The following is a 20138-nucleotide window of genomic DNA, read 5'->3' as shown; positions in this document are numbered from 1 at the left end:
CCCGGAACCTCCCCCGACTGAGCCTCCCCCCCCACCCCGCATCAAGAGTCCCCACACCCAGAACCCCCTCACTGAGCCCTCAAACCCCTACCCCGCCAAGTCTCACCCCCTGCATCAGGAGCCTCCCACACCCAGACCCCCACCTCACCAAGCCCCACTCCCCCAGCCCCCTTCCACTGAGCTCTAATCATCTTCACCTGGACACCTCTGCAGAGTCGCATTCCCCCTGCACCCAAACCCCACATCTAGCCCCTGTATATCTAGGTTCCCCCCTGCACCCAGACCCCCCACCAAACTGCGTGCACCCAGATTGCGCCACACAGAACCTTGGTACTCTTGAGGGAATTCTAAACCAAAACATAAATTTTTTTAAAATTATGCAAATTTCTGCATATTTTATTGTCAAAATAACACAGAAACACAACAACAATATAACCACACCATTTAAATTATTTTGGTAATATATTTCATAATATTTGTCAGCAAATAATTGAAAATGGTGTGATTATATAGTGTTATTTTGATGAATAAAATATGCAGAATTTTGAAATACTGTGAGCACAATTTTTTGGTGCAGAATTTTTCATTTTTTTGCACAGAATTCCCTCAGGAATATTATATAATGTAGTATTTACAACCGTGATAATTTACTTATTTGCTTTTTTTCCTCCCAGCCACTGGCATCTCTTCCATTCTCAAGGGCTTGAGTTTTGACCACAATAATACCGGCCAAATAAAGACTTCTTTGGAACTCTCTTTGAAGCCAGATAGTGCTGCTGCTTAATGATCTCAATGTGCAACTGCTGAGCAATGTGAACAGTTCCTATTATGAATTTCCTGCCTTCTCCACCGCACCCTCCGTTGCAAGTGAGCTGCCTTTACTGTATGAGCAAGAAGTTGCATGCCCTCCCAATGACCAAATACCCCTTTAAATGTTTCTATTCTAATATCAACTGTCTACCAACTCTCTTTTCTCTGGGTGGATAACAAATGAGCAGTTGCCTTTTCAAACTATATTAACATTCTAAATTTGTTTCAGAAAGGTTAAAAGGGCAGGCAACAGACAATAGGCCCCCTCTAAAAAAGCAGGCAGCCTCGGAAAATCAGTTGTTTTTTTCCTTATCAGTTCGAAACCTGAAGTGCCCTGTACACATAATTAGGGCTGTCAAATGATTAAAAAAAATAATTACAATTAATCGCAGTTTTAATAGCACTGTTAAACAATAATAGAATACCATTTATTTAAAGATTTTTGGATGTTTTTTAGATTTTTCATATATACTGATTTCAATTACAAACAGAACACAAAGTGTACAGTGCTCACTTTATATTATTATTTTGATTACAAATATTTGCACTGTAAAAAAGATAAACAAAATAAAGTATTTTTCAATTCACCTCATACAAATACTGTAGTGCAATTTCTTTATCGTGAAAGTGCAACTTTAGGGTTGTTGTTTTTTTACATAACTGCACTCAAAAATAAAACAATGTAAAACTTTAGAGCCTCCAAGTCTACTCAGTCCTACTTCTTCTTCAGCCAATAGTTAAAACAAATAAGTTTATTTACGGGAGATAATGCTGCCCTGATAGATACTGTTCTGAACCCATTGGTAATGTTGAAGAAATGGGACTTGAATCGTATACGGTTTGTTGCTACCCTAGAACAGAATTCCTGATGGGCAATTGTATTAAACCTTTTGTGTCATGAGCCGAGAGATTTCAGGGATTCATAGAGCTTTTTTCCCAGTTTTTATTAGAGCATTCCTAACACTAATTAATGTTCGGTGAAAGTATTAAGTAAAAATTATCATGCCTACTTGCTTTTCACATGTTGGGAAGATTATTATTGAGAACTTGTTAACTGAATGGAAAGCATTATTTTGCACTGAATTCAAAGTGAACCAACAAATCTTATCAAATATTGGTATTAGTTAAGCGCAAAGATTATATATATAATAGATTAGTTTTCCTTGAAAGGCTACTCTCTAGTGTCATCTTTCTGACTGTTGGTATGCTTGAAACAGTAAGTACAAAAATACAAATATATTTTATAAAATCCCAATATAACCAACACAAAATTAAGCAACCTCTTCTGGTTTCTGATACTCATATTTCATATTGTAATAAGTGCATAAAGTAACAGAATGTCCCAGTGCATGTAACTGTATAGATCTACAGGCTTTATAAAATGATATACTTCATTAATGAACCATCATCCCTTTAAAAAAGAACAATATTTTTAATACCTCTTCAGGTCTTCCTAGAGCAGGAGTTCCAGTAAGAAGAATTGCTCGTGCAGCATTCTGCACAATTGGCAACAAAATCTTGCTGCGGGTTGCATTCCTGGATTTCATATAGTGAGACTCATCAACCACGACTACCTTGAAATTTTGTTTGTACAAAGTATCTACTAAAGTCTGTGCATCTGTAGTTAGTAGGCCATAACCCAAAACTGACACTTTGCTGGTCGATATTCTCCTAGAAAAGAAAATCCAGGGGTTTGGTTATTCATTTATCATAACAGGACTAACCCAGAAAGGAAGAAAGAGAAGTGAATATGCTGAAAAAGTCTTACAGAAACAATCTCCAGTAAGAAAGTGTGCATAAGGTCAAATACAACTGCTATACCTATTGGTTTAAATGCCAAAATTCTCTAATATCAACTGTTCAAGCATCTGCAACATTGGCAAACTACACACAAAAGTTCTGTAAACACTTCACATTCCCAGAATAGATATATTACACATAACATTATACAATGATGCATGACAATGCATTAAGGATGCCAATGACTGAATCACAAGCTCCCAATGTACTGCTGATGAATTCAGTACACCCCAAACACGTGGGTAACTACATACAAACTCGATGCTAAGATAACTATTTGACTGGCAAGATATGCTAGAGATGCAGGCAGCTACTTAAAGTCAATTAAGACGAGATTGGTGAAGCAACTACAGAAACTTTATGACTGTTAGTTAATATGGACAAATATGATTGACATCACAGAAAAATGTATACATCTAAGATAAATATAATAGGGTCACCATATGTCTGGATTTTCCCAGACATGTCCGGCTTTTAGGGCCTCAAATCCCCATCCGGGAGGAAATCCCAAAAAGCCAGACATGTCCGGGAAAATAGGGAGGGAGGGCCTGGTGGTGCTCAGCCGGGGCCGCTGGGGCCGGTGCCCCAGGGCCCGAGTCGAGCCGGGCGGGAGATGCCAGAGCCAGAGCCCCGCCCCAGCCCCAGCTTACCTGCTGCCTCCCTGTTTCAGGCTTCCCGCAAACATTTGATTCGCGGGAAGCAGGGGAGGGGGAGGAGCAGGGGGCGGAGCGTTCAGGGGAGGGGGCAGAGTTGGGGCGGGGACTTTGGGGCGGGGGTGGGGAAGGGGCGGGGGTGGGGCGGGGCCGGGGCCCCGTGGAGTGTCCTCCTTTTTTAAAATTAAAATATGGTAACCCTAAAATATAATAAAGTGGTTTCTTGCACTGTTCATACTTACAATCTTACACTGTGCATTCTTACAACCTCACGGAGACCAACAGAAACAAAGATGGAAAAAAACAGTCAGTGGAGCACACCAAAAGAGGAGATGACAGTTTTGGGAATCGCCAATTTCCCAACTAGACATAGGTTTCACAACCTTTTATACACTTTTTTCATTCCACCTACATACATCTGGAACCAAATCTTATCACATCTTAGCCCACTATTCATATCTGGTATTGCGGGAGAGGGTTATGATTATTCATATGTGGTATTCTGATTTGCCATAATTACATTTCTGACAGTTAACCATTGCATCAGTCCATTTCCCAATAATTTTAATATGTTAGTGTGGTTAGCTCTTATTCCAAAAAGTCCCTAAGATGTGTTGTGATAACTGGGTCTTCAAATTTACTCTAATTATGAGCTCAACTGTAAACAGTATGTAAAAGTTCATAAGATGTCACAATAACTTGTGTCACAAATGCTGAGGTGAAAAGGTAAAAAACGGAGACAGAAAGACTGAATTATTCCAAACAAAAAGGCCTACTAATATAACTCAAGGACTATGTTAAGAACATGCTTAGCAAACAAGAAAAGTGTGGAGCCAGAAATCAATGAACCAAAATTGATGCATCAGAAACTAGGCTTAACTGGTGGACAAAATAATGAAGGGATGGGCTATTCTGTCTACCGCTCCCTTTGTGGGTCCTTAAAGAAAGAGATCTTGGGGAGAAAAACAGGCTACTGGAGTGAGCTTCACCATCATGGCTGCCACCCCCACCATCTCCTTGGACTCCCTGAATCTTTGTCATCCTGATCCTGAGCGCTGTCCTGACCAGACCAGACGAGAGAAAGGGACCCAGATGATATCGCCACCTCTACTGGCTCCAGCTGAACCCCAGGCAACAGCTGGGATGAAACTGGATTGGATTTTAACAACAACAGCGACAAAAGTAGCTTCAGCCCATCTCAATTAACTTCTTCTCTTTTACCACCAAAGGACAGTTATTACCATCTTTGATACCATCTAAGAGACTGTCAAACAAAGGAGGTTTTCCTTCTAAAAACTCTCTCCAGCTAAATGGAATGGGAACAAGGGATGTTGTTAACATGAAAGCGAGACTTAATACTTTAGGTTTCAAATGGTTTAACTGTTTTTCTTTTTTAATCTTTAATAAAAGATTAAGAAGATTTTTAATGATATATTTGCTATGGGATTAAAGCAAGCTGAAGTCTCTATATACCAAACCCTGAAACTTGTTTATCACTGTTTAATGTTGGACAGTGACTAGGTTATATTAGCATCACCTAAATTAATACAACAGATGTAACCATCCGTTTACTTGTGGTTCACCTGGCTACCACAAGATGCATTATTAAACTATTACAAAATACATATTACTAAGTTTTATAACCTTAGGCGAAGCACGTATAATTTCATAATCTTTGGTCATGCACATGCTAACTTCCACCACACCTCACTCTAAGCCTTTAACAGTTAAAACCTACAGCTAAGCTTATTTTTAATAAATATATTTTGGCTCTTCTACTTGCTATTACAGCTTCAATAATGTCCTATAAGCATATTTAAGAAATAGATTACATTTTACTCAAAACTATAGACTCTCCAAGTTCAGGTCAAGGGTCAACAGTGAACAGCATCCTGAACTTTGAGATGTGACTTAGTGCAAAAACTGAAGCTGGGTTTGACCTATTTTGGTTAAGAGTTGGGAGACAGACGAGGCATGGTTTGAGTTGTACATGGTATCTTCAACCTGAACTTCAAGGTAGGCTTGGTTTGAACTTCACCCTCAGAATTGATTCTGTGAGTCATCCCTGAACTAGAGCCTGATAAAGGCACTTGCAGTGCTTAGTTATTCCTGTGCTAGCCTCTAGCCAATCCACAACTTAGAGCTGGTCTAGTGACTTTTAGAGCAGCTATATAAGTCTCATAGGAGAAACAGCAACTCAGTCTGCCACACGTCATTTCATGGCTTGGTACTCTCCCCTGCCTGATAGCCATGACAGACTCCAAAGCCCTTGGCCTGCTCCAGCCCTGTTCCCAGCCCTACTCTCGCTTTGTTCTGAATGTGCTCTTGAATCCTGACTCTGGTTCCAACCTTTGGCTCTGATTCCTGGCCCAGCTGCCACCATGATGACTACTAGGCCAGATTGCCATCGCTCCAGACAGTAGGCCAGACCCTCCACATCTTGGTTTCTGATAGATACTAAGCACCATCAAGGCATTGCAATGAAGCACACAGTGCTTCAATGCCTTTGCAAATGAAATAGCTGAACTCAGAGTCCAAAGACAGCTTCTGAGACCATTCTTGCGGATCTCAGTTGATTGTCAATGCCAACTGTTCCTTAACATCAAATGATAACACTTTTTCCCGGCACTTTCAAATATTTCCAGGATATTTTTATGTTGGACTTATTTGGTCATCGCAGGGAAGGGTACAAATGTTTTGAATAATCCCAAGTGGAACCTGGATGTCCTATTTGCAGTAGATGTCTCTATGAGTAGACAAGTCATTTGCTGGCATTCTTCAGACATCAGAAAGAGCAGTTTATCTTGTCCAAGAAAGACATTTTATAAGTGCATCCAGACATTACTGTAAATCACTATGTTGCTTTTGAGATTAAAAACTGGCTTAAACTGAAAATCTTGGCCTAAATTTTAAAATCACTCCTCTGAGATAAGGAAGCATTATAGCTTGTATTTAATGGGGAAACTAAAGTTAAGAAGTTAAGTTTCTTTCTTTAGGTCACACATGAATTCTGGTAGAGCCTGAAATAAAACCCATGTTGCCTAACTCCCAGTCTTGTGCACAAGACCATCATTTGCTTTTATAGATGTTGGGCTGTGTGAATTTCATTTAATTTACAGGCGTTTACTGAACAAATCATGACAGAATTTTGTGGAGAAGAATAAGAAACTTCACTCACCCAGTGTCAGTTTTGTTCTGAATGATGCTGATATCATCTGGACAGAGTTCTGGAATCCATTTCTCCATCTCATCAATCCAAGGGTACTTCAGAGATGAAGGGACTACTATTAAGAGAGGCCATTCCTTTTTATAGTAGTAAGAAATGGCAATTGCTTGGATTGTCTTCCCTAGTCCCATCTAAGAAAGACACACAAAAAAAGTAAAGTAATTACCTGCATTTGAAAGGTGAGCATAACCTGCACACCTTTTATAACGTCCCAAAGTAGATGAGTTTAAAAAAATGGAGGGAGAGAAGACCAGTAAAAGGGAGAAATGAGTAGAAGGGGCAAGCTAATATGTTGTGGAAAGAAACTGCAAAGTATGGTTTTCAATTAAAATCAAAATGAACTGGTAAAAAGTTCTTGGGGCCTGATCCAGAGCCCATTAAAACTGATAGAAATGCTCCAATTGACTTCAATAGGCTTTGGAGCAAGCACATAATGAATTTAGTAGGGGAGGGGAGGCCAAAAATCTTCACCTCCTTGAGCTCCAAAAGGCCCACAGAAAATATATTCAGCCATTGGGCAATTCTTTCAGATGTTTAACTTCAATTTAGAGTAATCTTTTTTTCTACTAAATTATACTCAAATTGTATCTGATTGTTTTACATGGAATAGTATCTGGTTTGTATGCAGATAGAGTCAATTTAAAAAAAAACTGTAAAAATTGTAAGATGTAATGTAAAGGAAAAAAGTTTTATGGTCAAACTATATTTAAGAGAAATGGATTTAAAAGAGTTTACAAAATACATTTTCAAATTTGAGACTGTTTTGCATCAAACAAGTAGAAATATGCATCTCTTGCATAAATTTTAGATAAACAATATAACTGTCTGGGCTTTTATTTAGATTTATTTGTTCCATCAATACTCTAGAACTTTACCAAAACATTTTAAAGTGACCATTTAAAAATCTCCTTTGACTATCTCGCTATGAAAATGTCCTCCCATTTTGTAGATCACAGTATATCCTTTCTAGATGATGAACTGATTTATGGCTCAGCAAGTAATTCTGTGAAAACAAACAAAATTCAAACCTCGGCACTGCAGTTAATGAGAACTGCATCTTTCTGTAGCAGCTCTGTAATAAGAGTTTGGGACAATGCCTCTGGAGTTCCCTAGAAACTTCTTATTAATTCTGGAGTATTGTCAGAAAAGGGAGAATTAAATGTCTTTAATTCAGGGATAGGTAACCAATGGCACGCATGCCAAAGGTGGCACGCGAGCTGATTTTCAGTGGCACTCACATTGCCCGGGTCCTGGCCACCGTCCAGAGGGGGGTAGAGGGGGGGGGCCTTGCATTTTAATTTAATTTTAAATTAAGCTTCTTAAACATTTTAAAAACCTTATTTACTTTACATACAACAATAGTTTAGTGATATATTATAGACTTATAGAAAGAGACCTTCTAAAAATGTTAAAATGTATTACTGGCAGGCAAAATCTTAAATTAGAGTGAATAAATGAAGACTTGGCACACCACTTCTGAAAGGTTGCCAACCCCTGCTTTACTTCAATTTATTGAAGGCCTTCCTCTTCTGTCATCCCACAAAGGAACAGTCCATAAAAGCAAGCATTTTAGCTCCACCTACTGGAAGTAAGATCGCAAAGAGCGGACTGCAAACTCCCAGTGGGTATATAAACCCAGCCTCCAAACCTCATAGCCCAGAGTCAAGGAAGAAGTAGAGCATATTCAAAATTAAGAAACTGTAAGAAAAAGGGAAGAATATGGGATTGAAGAACAGAAAGATAAAGTTACCACTAAGTAATGTCCCTTTCTCAAATGTCCTGTCTTCTCCCACAAAACAGTCCAAAAACAACAAGCTGAAGTACTGTAGTGAAGTGGGCATACCTGATGAGCCTAGTACAACCTCCTTTGGTCAAGAGCCATTAAGAGAGGGTGGGGTAAGTAACAGAGGGATGGGGCCATAAGATGATGTTTGATGAAGGAGTGAAGAGAGGATCGAGTGTTATATTCCTCATGATATCATCTCAGCTCTAAATTCCCAGAAGGGGGCCCATATCACTTTTATAATGGCCCCAGTCATCTAGAGAAGGTTATCATGCTTGCTAGTATGCCTTACAAACATAGCCCTTAATCAAATGGAAGAAGGTGGTTTTAGTGGCCTACAATCCTTTTTTAGGATCCTAGAAATAAGTTCTTAGGCCTTCAGTATATTTGAGTGTAAGTCAAATATAATGTGAAACCTCTTCTGGAGGAGAAACACGGATTGGTAAAGATGATAAGCAGACAACATTTTATTAACATGAAATTATTGTTTTGTTGACAAAAGTGACAGAGGTAAATATAATGCCAGATAAACTTAACTTAAAGGAGAATCAGCACTGAAGATTCAGTCTTGACATAGCAAGCCAACAAAATAGCAAAGTGTTACTTCCATCAACAGAGGCTGAGAAGTACCATCCCTATACCACAGATTCAAAAAGAGGCCCATATAACTCTAGGTAGGTAACCTTTGGTAGGGTGGAAAGGTAAAGGCTCAATGTTTGGACCTTTAATGAAAAAGCACAAAAAGCATGGCAGTGTAAGGATAAGAATCCCCACTCAAATAGGCCACCAACAATGAAGATAATAATAATTATAATAGTAATAATATCCCCTATTTGTCATATACATCTCTACCCCAATATAACGCTGTCCTCGGGAGCCAAAAAATCTTACTGCGTTATAGGTAAAGCCGTGTTATATCGAACTTGCTTTGATCCTCTGGAGTGCGCACCTCCGCCCTCCTGGAGCGCTGCTTTACCGCGTTATATCCGAATTCATGTTATATTGGGTCGTGTTATATCGGGGTAGAAGTGTAGTACTTTACATCAGTAGATCTCAAAGTATATTACAAAGAAGGTAAGAGATGGCAGATGTGAACTCTTAAGGGCTTCAATTTAAGGTTCCTGTTAAAAATGCCAACATATCTGAATATTCCTAGAAGGAACAACTAAGGTAAGTTATTGTAATGACCTGGGAACCTACCCTTCAGATTCCTGATAAGATCTTTTGAACTACCAAAGAAGAGGTTGGCCTTAAAGAATTCTGCTTGGATTTCCCATGGAGTCAAGTGCATTCTGGAACAAGACTTCGGAAGCTTAATCAGTGCTGTGTGAATACTCACAGTAAAGACATGATCAACTCAGATATGTATCTAAGTATAGTATATTAGTGACTTGATATAAGGAGATCTCAATAACTAGTCATCATAAGGCTCCTCCCCAAGCACCACTGGGAAATCTCATAGCAATGACACTAAGATATAGACAAATCTATTGATATTGGGGGGGAAAAGAATTGGTGGTGGTAGGCACTTTAGGAAGAGAAGATTAAATTTTTAGAGAGAGGTGTATATATAAATACACCACCTCATCCCCACAGCTATTGAAAGCCTAAGGCAGCAGTATACTGGGTGTTAATTTGGAATGCAATATGGTAGCAAAAATTGAATGAAATTTGGAGTTACATATACAGACACATTACATCACAGAAAAGGGAGATGATAATCCCTCACTTCCAATTCTGGTGACATGGCAAATGGAATGACCACATTACTTCTTGGCTCCTCAAAACTAGAAAGATATGAACAAACAGAAGAGAAAACAGAAAGGAGCAACAGAAGTGACTGACACATTTGAGGGACTGATTTATGAGGAAAGTTTATAATATTCATAGTAGCGCTTGGCCAAATGACAATTAAGAGGGCAGAGGAATGTTATAATCTTCTACAAGTATTTAAAGGGTGAAGATACTTAATACCTAACACTTACAAAGCATATTTCATCTTAAACACTGGACAAAAGTTTAAAATCAATCCTCAATACTTATGTGATGTATAGAAGTTTTTTAACCCTTATTTTATGTATGGGAAAACTGAAGATGAGAGGGTAGCCCATGGAATATAATATAACTAGGAAAACCAGGATGAGATATGCAATAAACAAATGAATAAATAAATTAGACTGAACGTCAGGAAACATTTTCTATTGGTAAGAATTATTTTGCTATGGAATAGTCTCCATATGTAAATGATGGGAGTACCATTTCTTGAATTATTTAAAAATTAATTAGACAAATCACTTGAGAGTATACTGTTGGGAACATTCCTTCGTTAGCAGACAGACATGGTTCTTTGGAGTTGATATTTGATATGAAAAATAGTTATTGGAGAAAATACGTATTTATGTCATTTTCTGCAATGAAAATATTTCTGAAATAGGTTATAGACAATGGTTTAAGTGGTTTGATGAAAATCCACAACAAAAATATGTAATGCAGACCACTGATTGGTGTAAGATCCTACCAAAAAGCTAAAAATAGATTTTTTTGGACTGGAGTCCATTTGGGAGCTTGTGGAAATGAAAACGCTGCACAGGAACAATGAAGATATTTTAATGGGAAACACTATCTTTGGTTATCTATAGGGCCCTACCAAATTCACGGTCCATTTTGGTCAATTTCACGGTCAGAGGATTAAAAAAAATCATAAATGTCATGATTTTAGCTATTTAAATCTGAAATTTCACGGTGTTGTAGGAGTCCTGACCCAAAAAGAAGTTGCGGAGGGGTCGCAAGGTTATTGTAGGGCATGGGGGGCTTGCGGTACTGCTACCCTTCTGCACTGCCTTCAGAGCTGGGCAGCTGAGAGTGGTGGCTGCTGGTTGGGAGCCCTGCTCTGAAGGCAGAGCTGACGCCAGCAGCTGTGCAGAAGTAAGGATAGCATGGTATGGTATTGCCACCCTTACTTCTGCACTGCTGCCTGCAGAGCTGGGCCCTCAGTCAGCAGCCGCCGCTCTCCAGCTGCTCAGTTCTGAAGACAGCAGTGCAGAAGTAAGGGTGGCATGGTATGCTGCTGGCAGGGTACTGCCTTCAAGACTGAGCGCCTGGCCAACAGCTGCTGCTCTCCGGCTGCCCAGCTCTGAAAGCAGCGCAGTTTGTAAGTGTGGCAATACCACGACCCGCCCCCCCCTTGCAACTCCCTTTTGGGTCAGGCCTCCCAATTTGAGAAATGCTGGTCTCCCCCTAGCAATATTTATAGTATGGGGTAAAAGCACACAAAAGACCAGATTTCATGATCCATTACATGTTTTTCATGGCCATGAATTTGGTAGGGCCCTAGTTATCAATTTTTCAGCACTGACCGTAAAAGTAGAACAATAGCAGATATGCTAACCACAGTGTTTTCAGACTGCAAATCTTTCTAGGCAGGAATATTTTTGGTATCTAACTTTCTACACTATTTCAATTTATGGGCAATATAAATGGATAATAATTCTGTATTAAGTGAAGTATTGAATGCACAATTTATGAAATGTGTGCCCAGGATAAAAAATTAATAATAAACAATATTATATTTTTAACCGACTGAAGTAGATGGAAATTAAAATTAAATTAATAAGGAATATTATAAAAACATTTTATCCATATGAAGAACAGTACTACAACTGAAATACAGAGCTATCATTCAGTTCATTATAACTAGAGGATAAGACAAATCACAGATAATCCCCTTATTGCAATTTTGAGTGAATACTAATTTTATTTACAGTAGATGGTGCACATAATCTTAAATAGGCTGGGTACCCCAAAGGGTTTTCTTCCCAGAAAACAAGATTGCAGTTGAGATTAGTAGAAATGCTTGAGCTGGAGCTCCCTATATATAGAGAAGGAGGAGCTGCTGAGAGGAAACTCACTCACGCACTCTAGGCAGGAAAGCTCTAGGGGCCTAAAAATATCACTCAGAGAAGCCTACCCGGCCTCCAACCCTTGGAGAGCCCAAGGGATATTAAATCTAACTGTAAGCCTTTGCATCTCTATCACTTGATCACTCCATGCTATTAGACCCTGGACCCTCACCCTAGGCTGGAGAACTCCAGCAGCCCTATTCCCCACCTTGATTCACCAGTGCCCACATTTGTTAAGCTTTCATTCTGCAAAATGCAATTTCCCCCCATATCTTCCCCACAGCTGTTAATATTAGGGTAAGCAGTCCTCTATTTATTGGTGTGTGTGTGTGTGTGTGTGTGTGTGTGTGTGTGTGTGTGTGTGTGTGTGTGTGTGTGTGTGTTAATTCACAGATAGACAAGATAGGCACTTAAAGTTGTATTTTAGAAATTTGAAGAAACTAAAATAATAAATATAATGATGTGTACCTGAATAAGACAGTCAATGAGTTATGTTCCTAGCTCCACAAATGACTTAGCAAGCTATACTGAGAAAGAAAAAAATTCTGCCTTGACTCTATATAGTACTTTGAAGATATAGTCATGTAAGTGACATGATTGGTTACACAGCATAGTCAAAGGCACCATGCTGTAATATACAAAGAATTTACATTTCCCTAAGAAGTCAAAGAATCATTATTTCATTCTCTGAGATGTATTACTTTATTAAGTACACATTGCATAGATTCATATTTGCAACTATTTGTTTAAAACAGGTGTCGCTTCAGTTTAAGATTGCTATTTTTAAGCCACAAATAAACAATCTACACAGCGACAGAATTGCTTAAAACTACTGCATAAGTAAAGTTAATATTTTAAGGATTTTTCAGGAGAGGCGCTTTAACATCCACAATAAGCAATTAAAATTGATCTTTAAAAACAAGTTGTTCAAATTTACTTTTAAACCAGGCAGTCACAACTTCAACTTTCACTTCTTTACTTAGACAGCTTCATTGAATCTAATCAGCATTATAATAATGACGCCTCTCTCATTCCTAGCCCACCCCTTTCCCTCCCCCACAAAAAGAGACATTCTTAACAAGGTTAAAAGTAATAAAAGTGATATTAGATAGGAAGATGGAAAATAACTTACCTCATCAGCTATCATACACCTAGATGCAAAAGAGGGAAATGTAACAGTAAATACAACATATAAAATAATTAAAATTACATTTATCTACAGATTTATTTTAATAATTAAAAAAAAGACTAATGGCGTGATAGATTAAGAACAAAAGTTAGCTTTATTGTCACCTACCCTATGATTGAAACCCACCAGAAAGAGATTGAATACTGTAATAAATACTACCAGAATGTTAACTCTTCTAAAAACATATTTATCAAATATATTTATGCTAGAGTTTAGAACAAGGTATTAAATCAGGTACAGTCTAGCATTACATTAAATGTGATATCCATCTACATGTTCAATAGAAGCTTTGTATCTTCTAGTTTAGTGTCTTTCACAGAGGATGAAGCAATGTTCTCCGCCCCTTCAGCTACATATTATTTATCTGTCAGAAAAATCAGATAGCTGTGAATCGGAGTAACTACTTGTTCTGAAGGTTTCTCCAGCCACTTTTACAGTAGAAACCGAAGTTGACTTCCACTTTCATCTTCCACAAACAAATCTTATCTTTATACATGTTATAATGTATATCAACTTGAATTTTTCAATTTCAGAATTTATCTGTCTAGTGTTATTCACAGTAAGACCAGTACTAGCTGATCGTAGTGAGAAATAGTATATCCTACAATACTTGTTTGGAATATATGCATGTTGTTGCAATCCCAGGTTGTGTGTGATAGTATATAGCAATTTCAGATTTTGAGACATATAGTACAAAATAATGAATGATAAAATGACAGCTATTTCATATTGCTCCTAATTTACACATTGGCCAATGCCCTTACCTGTCTCTACCTATCATGTTTGACAGAGATGTCTGATGTTAGTTACTTCACTAAATTGTTTGCTTATAATATTAAATAATATGCTACTATTAGGACTGTTTCAGAGTGGTAGCTGTGTTAGTCTGTATCAGCAAAAACAACGATGAGTCCTTGTGGCACCTTAGAGACTAACAAATTTATTTGGGCATAAGCGTTCGTGGGCTAAAACCCACTTCACTCAGATGCATGGAGTGAAAAATATAGTAAGCAGTAGTGTATATATATTACAGCACATGAAAAGATGGGAGTTGCCTTACCAAGTGGGGGGGTCAATGCTAATGAGCTCAATTCAACCAAGGTGGAAGTGGCCTATTCTCAACAGTTGACAAGTAGGGGTGAGTATCAACAGAGGTAAATTTACTTTTTGTAGTGCTAACGAGGCCAATTCAATCAAGGTGGCTGTCGCCCATTCCCAACAGTTGACAAGAAGGTGAGAGTATCTACAAAGGGAAAATTACTTTTTGTAGTGCCCAGCCACTCCCAGTCTTTATTCAGGCCTAATTTGATAGTGTCCAGTTTGCAAATCAATTCCAGTTCTGCAGTTTCTCATTGAAGTCTGTTTCTGAAGTTTTTTTGTTGAAGAATTGCCACTTTTAAGTCAGTTATTGAGTGTCCAGGGAGACTGAAGTGCTCTCCTACTGAGAGGTGTGTGTGTCACTCTGAAACCTAGAATGTCTGCTGAGTCAGTGTGAAGCAATGGAAATAGCTACAAGCATGACTGAGAGTTCTTATTAATTAGAATATCACCAGGTTCAATCTTCACAGGAATTTATGGTCTGTTACCATTCAATTTCTAAGTTCTTAGCCATTTTCAACTTTTTTACACTTTATGAATTACACCCTGTTCCAACTCATAGGGGTGCTTGAGATTTCCAAAGAAAAAACTGCCACTTTTTTTTTGTCATTGCCAAGCATTCTCAAAACTGCGATACCCACACAAGGAAATAAAGAAACAAATCAACAGAGCCAGACGTGTACCCAGAAGACTCCTGCTACAAGACAGGCCCAGAAGAGAAACCAACAGAACTCCACTGGCCATCACCTACAGTCCTCAGCTTAAACCTCTCCAACGCATCATCAGTGATCTACAACCCATCCTGGACAATGATCCCTCACTTTCACAGACCTTGGGAGGCAGGCCAGTCCTCGCCCACAGACAACCTGCCAACCTTAAGCATATTCTCACCAGCAACCACGCATCGCACCATAACAACTCTAACTCAGGAACCAACCCATGCAACAAACCTCGATGCCAACTCTGCCCACATATCTACACCAGCAACACCATCACTGGACCTAACCAGATCAGCTACAACATCACCGGCTCATTCACCTGCACGTCCACCAATGTTATATATGCCATCATATGCCAGCAATGCCCCTCTGCTATGTACATTGGCCAAACTGGACAGTCACTACGCAAGAGGGTAAATGGACACAAGTCAGATATCAGGAATGGCAATATACAAAAACCTGTAGGAGAACACTTCAACCTCCCTGGCCACACAATAGCAGATGTTAAGGTAGCCATCTTACAGCAAAAAAACTTCAGGACCAGACTCCAAAGAGAAACTGCTGAGCTTCAGTTCATCTGCAAATTTGACACCATCAGATCAGGATTAAACAAAGACTGTGAATGGCTATCCAGCTACAGAAACAGTTTCTCCTCCCTTGGTGTTCACACCTCAACTGCTAGCAGAGCACCTCACCCTCCCTGATTGAACTAACCTCGTTATCTCCACACTGATATATACCTGCCTCTGGAGATTTCCATTACTTGCATCTGAAGAAGTGAGGTTCTGACCCACGAAAGCTTATGCTCCCAGTACTTCTGTTAGTCTCAAAGGTGCCACAGGACCCTCTGTTGCTAGTCTTAAGTGTCAGGTAAAAATAAGAAAGGTATTTCTTGCGGGCACTGGCATCTTTCCTCCGTAGAAGCACATTCTTTCTGCACACGAAACAGTCACCATTCTACCTTTAAACAATTAATGATCCTGGCAGTCCCACTGACTTAGAGGTTTCCATAATGCACAATAAGATGCACCCTGCCAATGTAGAATTCAGCTCTATTACTTTTCTTAGAACCATCAACAGAAACAGATTTATTCATACATGTATTGTCTAAGCAGTGCTTAAAGATTTTTCATGTTGAGGAAACAATATACCAGTCATAGCTTTGGAAAAAATGGAATTTTAACTACTGGACATGTCCATGGGCCTTAAAGATTTTTCATTTTATACATTAAATATAGAGTAACAAAAACTGAGGCTAGAAGAGAATCTTTTGTTTTAATAGAAGTTCAGTGTCTGGCCAATAGTGTGTTTAATATGCACTTAGAAAGCATGTTTATTTGCTGGTCAACTAATACACAGTTCTATCTTAATGTTACAATCAGTTCAGTTTTCACTCACTCAAAAATTAGTGATTAATGTTGTCCGTCATATTGACTGTTAATTGCCTGGACTGAAATTTATGTAGTTTGACCCTAGGATTTATAAAGTAAATCTTCATTTTAATAACTTCTTTCCAAAATTGCTTCTGTACATTAATCATCCATTTATAAGACAAGTACACACATTCTAATTAATTCTCATGCTGCGGCAGTCTCTGTTGGGCAACTCTGATTTTTTTTTTATACTGACTACATGGATTCAGAAAATGAGCTAAACAATAGCAATTAGTTACAGAACAAACATGCATTCTGAAACAATAACTAGCCATTTCAAATCTCAGTGAACAATATATTGCACCTATATAGCATATTTCATTGTAAAAGATATCAAAACTTTATAACCCATATACCCATTTATGCTGACAAGTGCAGTATAGTAATCTTACAATACTCCACAGTACAGTAGATACTACGTTTGCGCCACAGCTCATAGAGCCGAGAAGCGATAAATGTGAGGGTAATGAAATTTTAGTAATGCAGTGTTAATAATACGAGACCACTATATAGCATATTTAATAGCATAGTATGAGACACTGGTAAGGACAACAGGTTTCTGGAGCACATGTTCCTTAATCCCATCTTCTCCAGTATGGGGTTTATATAACCTATCATACAGACCTCACACAGAACCCTGCTGCAAATGTTTGTGGTTTTACAATGACATCTTCTTATTTTGTTAAAGCGCTCTCTCTCTCTCTCTCTCTGTCTGCAGTTCCCATTGTTCAAATCTCTTTATGTCACATGTAATTTGGTTTTGTCCTCCGTGTTTGCGCTAGCAATCCACTTTTGGAGGCATCTGCATATTTGACCAAAGATACTTTCCAAAAATAGCATGAACCTAGTGCAAAGGAGTGCTTGCTGTCCTTCTCTAAACCCTGGTTAATGGCTCAGAAAAGTCTCTAAATCCCTGAGTGCTGTATTAGGCTGCAATTAACAGGATGCATCACTGCTTGAATATGAAGAGGTGCAGATCCACATGTCACCAGTGGGTTGCTGATTTTGAAAACTACAGTAGAACTTAAGAGTTATGAACAGCAGAGTTACGAACTGACTGGTCAACTACACACCTCATTTGGAACCGGAAGTATGCAATCAGTCAGCAGCAGAAACAATTTTTTTTTAAAAGGCAAATACAGTACAGTACTGTGTTAAATGTAAACTACTAAAAAAATAAAGGGAAAGTTTAAAAAAAGATTTGACAAGGTAAGGAAACTGTTTCGGTGCTTATTTCATTTAAATTAAGATGGTTAAAAGCAGCATTTTTCTTCTGCATAATAAAGTTTCAAAGCTCTATTAAGTCAATGTTCAGATGTAAACTTTTTGAAAGAACCACCATAACATTTTGTTTAGAGTTAGAGTTATGAACAACCTCCAATCCTGAGGGTGTTTGTAACTCAGATTCTACTGTAGTCTGAAAACTGCTGATTTAGACTCAAGCATAAATTGAAGTTTTGATATGACACTTCAGATGAGATTCTGAAAGAGAGGTAAAAATAGATAACCATGTATTATGAGAAAACTAATAAAAGATTGGGAACAGAATATATTTTGATTAGATTACAGCTAAAATAATTTAAAGTAAGGGTTCTCACCTTTTTTCTTTCTGAGGTCCCCCTCAACATGCTATAAAAACTCCATGGCCCACGTGTGCCAACTGTTTTTTCTGCATATAAAAGCCAGGGCTGGCATTAGGGGGTAGCAAACAGGTCAACTGCCTGGAGCCCTACACCACAGAGGGCCCCCACGAAGCTACATTGCTCAGGCTTTGATTCAACCCTGGATGACAGATCTCAGGGCTTCAGACCCATGCAGTGGGGCTTTGGCTTTCCACTCTGGGCCCCAGCGAGTCTAATGCTGGTCCTGCTTGGCGGACCTCAGAAGCCTGCTCACAGCCCCCCAGGGGGCTCCGGACCCCTGGTTGAGAACCACTAATTTAAAGGATTCAACCCCAATACACTGTTCATTGTTCCACAATCAGAATTTTAAATTTGTGCACAGCTAATATAGCAACAACAGATTGAGATCTCTAGGTCTGAGAACTGATTTTGTCCAGTAGAGTCTGGGCCAAGGAAAGTGAAGCCATGCTGTGGAAGTCATGTATTCCATTGCTGTGAAAGAAAGTATTGAATGTTTTGTACAACTCCTCCAATTTATGATCACTTGGAATTATACTGGAAAATATAGCCACTCACCTGTCATTGTAGCCTAAATATATAGAATTCATGAGACACACAAATCAGAGCTTTATGACTTAAAGACCTCTATTTAGTATTACATACTCTTTTTAAAGGGAAATCTCTGTTTAAGCTAAAAGCTTTCACTTCACTATCTCCTATATTAATGTATTCAGACTAGCTGCCAACACTAGAATCAAAATTTCATGCTGTCTAAGTAGGAGAAACAGGTCTTCAGATACAAGTGAAGGTACAAATCTGTATTTCTAGTTCACATATTTTGACTGCAGGAAGACAGACTTCTTGTTCTTTGAAGTTCAATTAGTCATTTCCCCTCCACTGGTAGTTACTCAATTCAGGCTTCATCATTCATATCCCATCTGTTCATATGACACCTTAGTAATAACTATATCCAAGAATGCAAATACAAGCTATGAGACACTCCGTTTCATATCCTGTTATAGGATCAGCCCGCATGGCCAAAAGTTTCAGGAAAGCAGGAAGAACAATACTGGATGTCTTGGACACATCTTCTTTAGTAATCCAGTCCAACCATTTTGAAAACTTTATGGTCAATGATAAATAACTTCCGTGTCTTTTAAGAAAAAAGGAAGATTTTTTTATTATTATTTTAAAGGCTGTATCTTCTTTCATAGAGATTCAGTGATTAATGCTGGAATCTCTGTGAACGTGTCTTAGAAGTTGGCTGTTATTCCAACAACAAGCATTAGAATCTCACTCCAACCTACTGCACATGCTGGTGTACCATTGTAATGGTAGGATAAACAATGGCTCCATACATAATGATGTCACTCAGGAGTTCAGTTCATAAAAGAAGGCATGCAGAGTGATCTGAGGGACAACACTGTTTTTTTGTTTATTGTGTTTACTTCAGAATAATAAAGCAAAGTCTGAAGTCCACCATTAAAATACAGACACCAAAAGTTAAAAAGGAAAATTTGCCTGATCAGGCAGCATGGCAATTGTAAATGTATGTGGGGAAAAGAGCGAGGTGCACCAGGACATTGATGTCTCAAGTGCATACATAGGTACTATAACTAAGGTTAATCTTTCTCCTCACAAACTCATTTAAATGTTTCCTTCCCTTAAGGTTTCACTAAGCTCCATCACCGTGCTTTTGAAACCCTGCTCTAAATGCGTCTGACAATATAGTTTAAGGGGTCATGCTAAACCACATGGATCAGTGCCCTTAGTGGACCATGAAACCAGATAATCCAGGATTATCTTGCAATACTAAAAACGTCTCTTGAGAGCTTTGAAAATGTCATGCTTTCTTGCCAACTAGAGAGAGATTACTCTCCCAACATAGGCATCTAGAGTCCCTTTT

At 38.6% G+C, this 20138-nt stretch overlaps 1 protein-coding gene across 4 annotated transcripts in view; it reads right to left on the bottom strand.

The window, feature by feature from the left end:
* ZRANB3 (zinc finger RANBP2-type containing 3) overlaps positions 1–20138 on the bottom strand; it is a 121921-nt gene that overhangs the window by 77857 nt on the left and 23926 nt on the right. For all 4 annotated transcript variants that reach the window (XM_054043915.1, XM_054043917.1, XM_054043918.1 and 1 more), the window contains 3 exons: positions 13304–13322; positions 6442–6620; positions 2250–2481 (listed from right to left, as the gene is read on the bottom strand). In XM_054043915.1, the coding sequence (XP_053899890.1) occupies positions 2250–2481; positions 6442–6620; positions 13304–13322 (430 nt within the window). The remainder of the gene's footprint in view (positions 1–2249; positions 2482–6441; positions 6621–13303; positions 13323–20138) is intronic.

This window comes from Malaclemys terrapin, chromosome 11 (assembly GCF_027887155.1).
Source record: "Malaclemys terrapin pileata isolate rMalTer1 chromosome 11, rMalTer1.hap1, whole genome shotgun sequence".
In the NCBI taxonomy this organism is placed as follows: domain Eukaryota; kingdom Metazoa; phylum Chordata; order Testudines; family Emydidae; genus Malaclemys; species Malaclemys terrapin.
The sequence above is the reverse complement of the archived record's forward strand: the minus strand, read 5'-3'. Positions and strand labels throughout refer to the sequence as shown.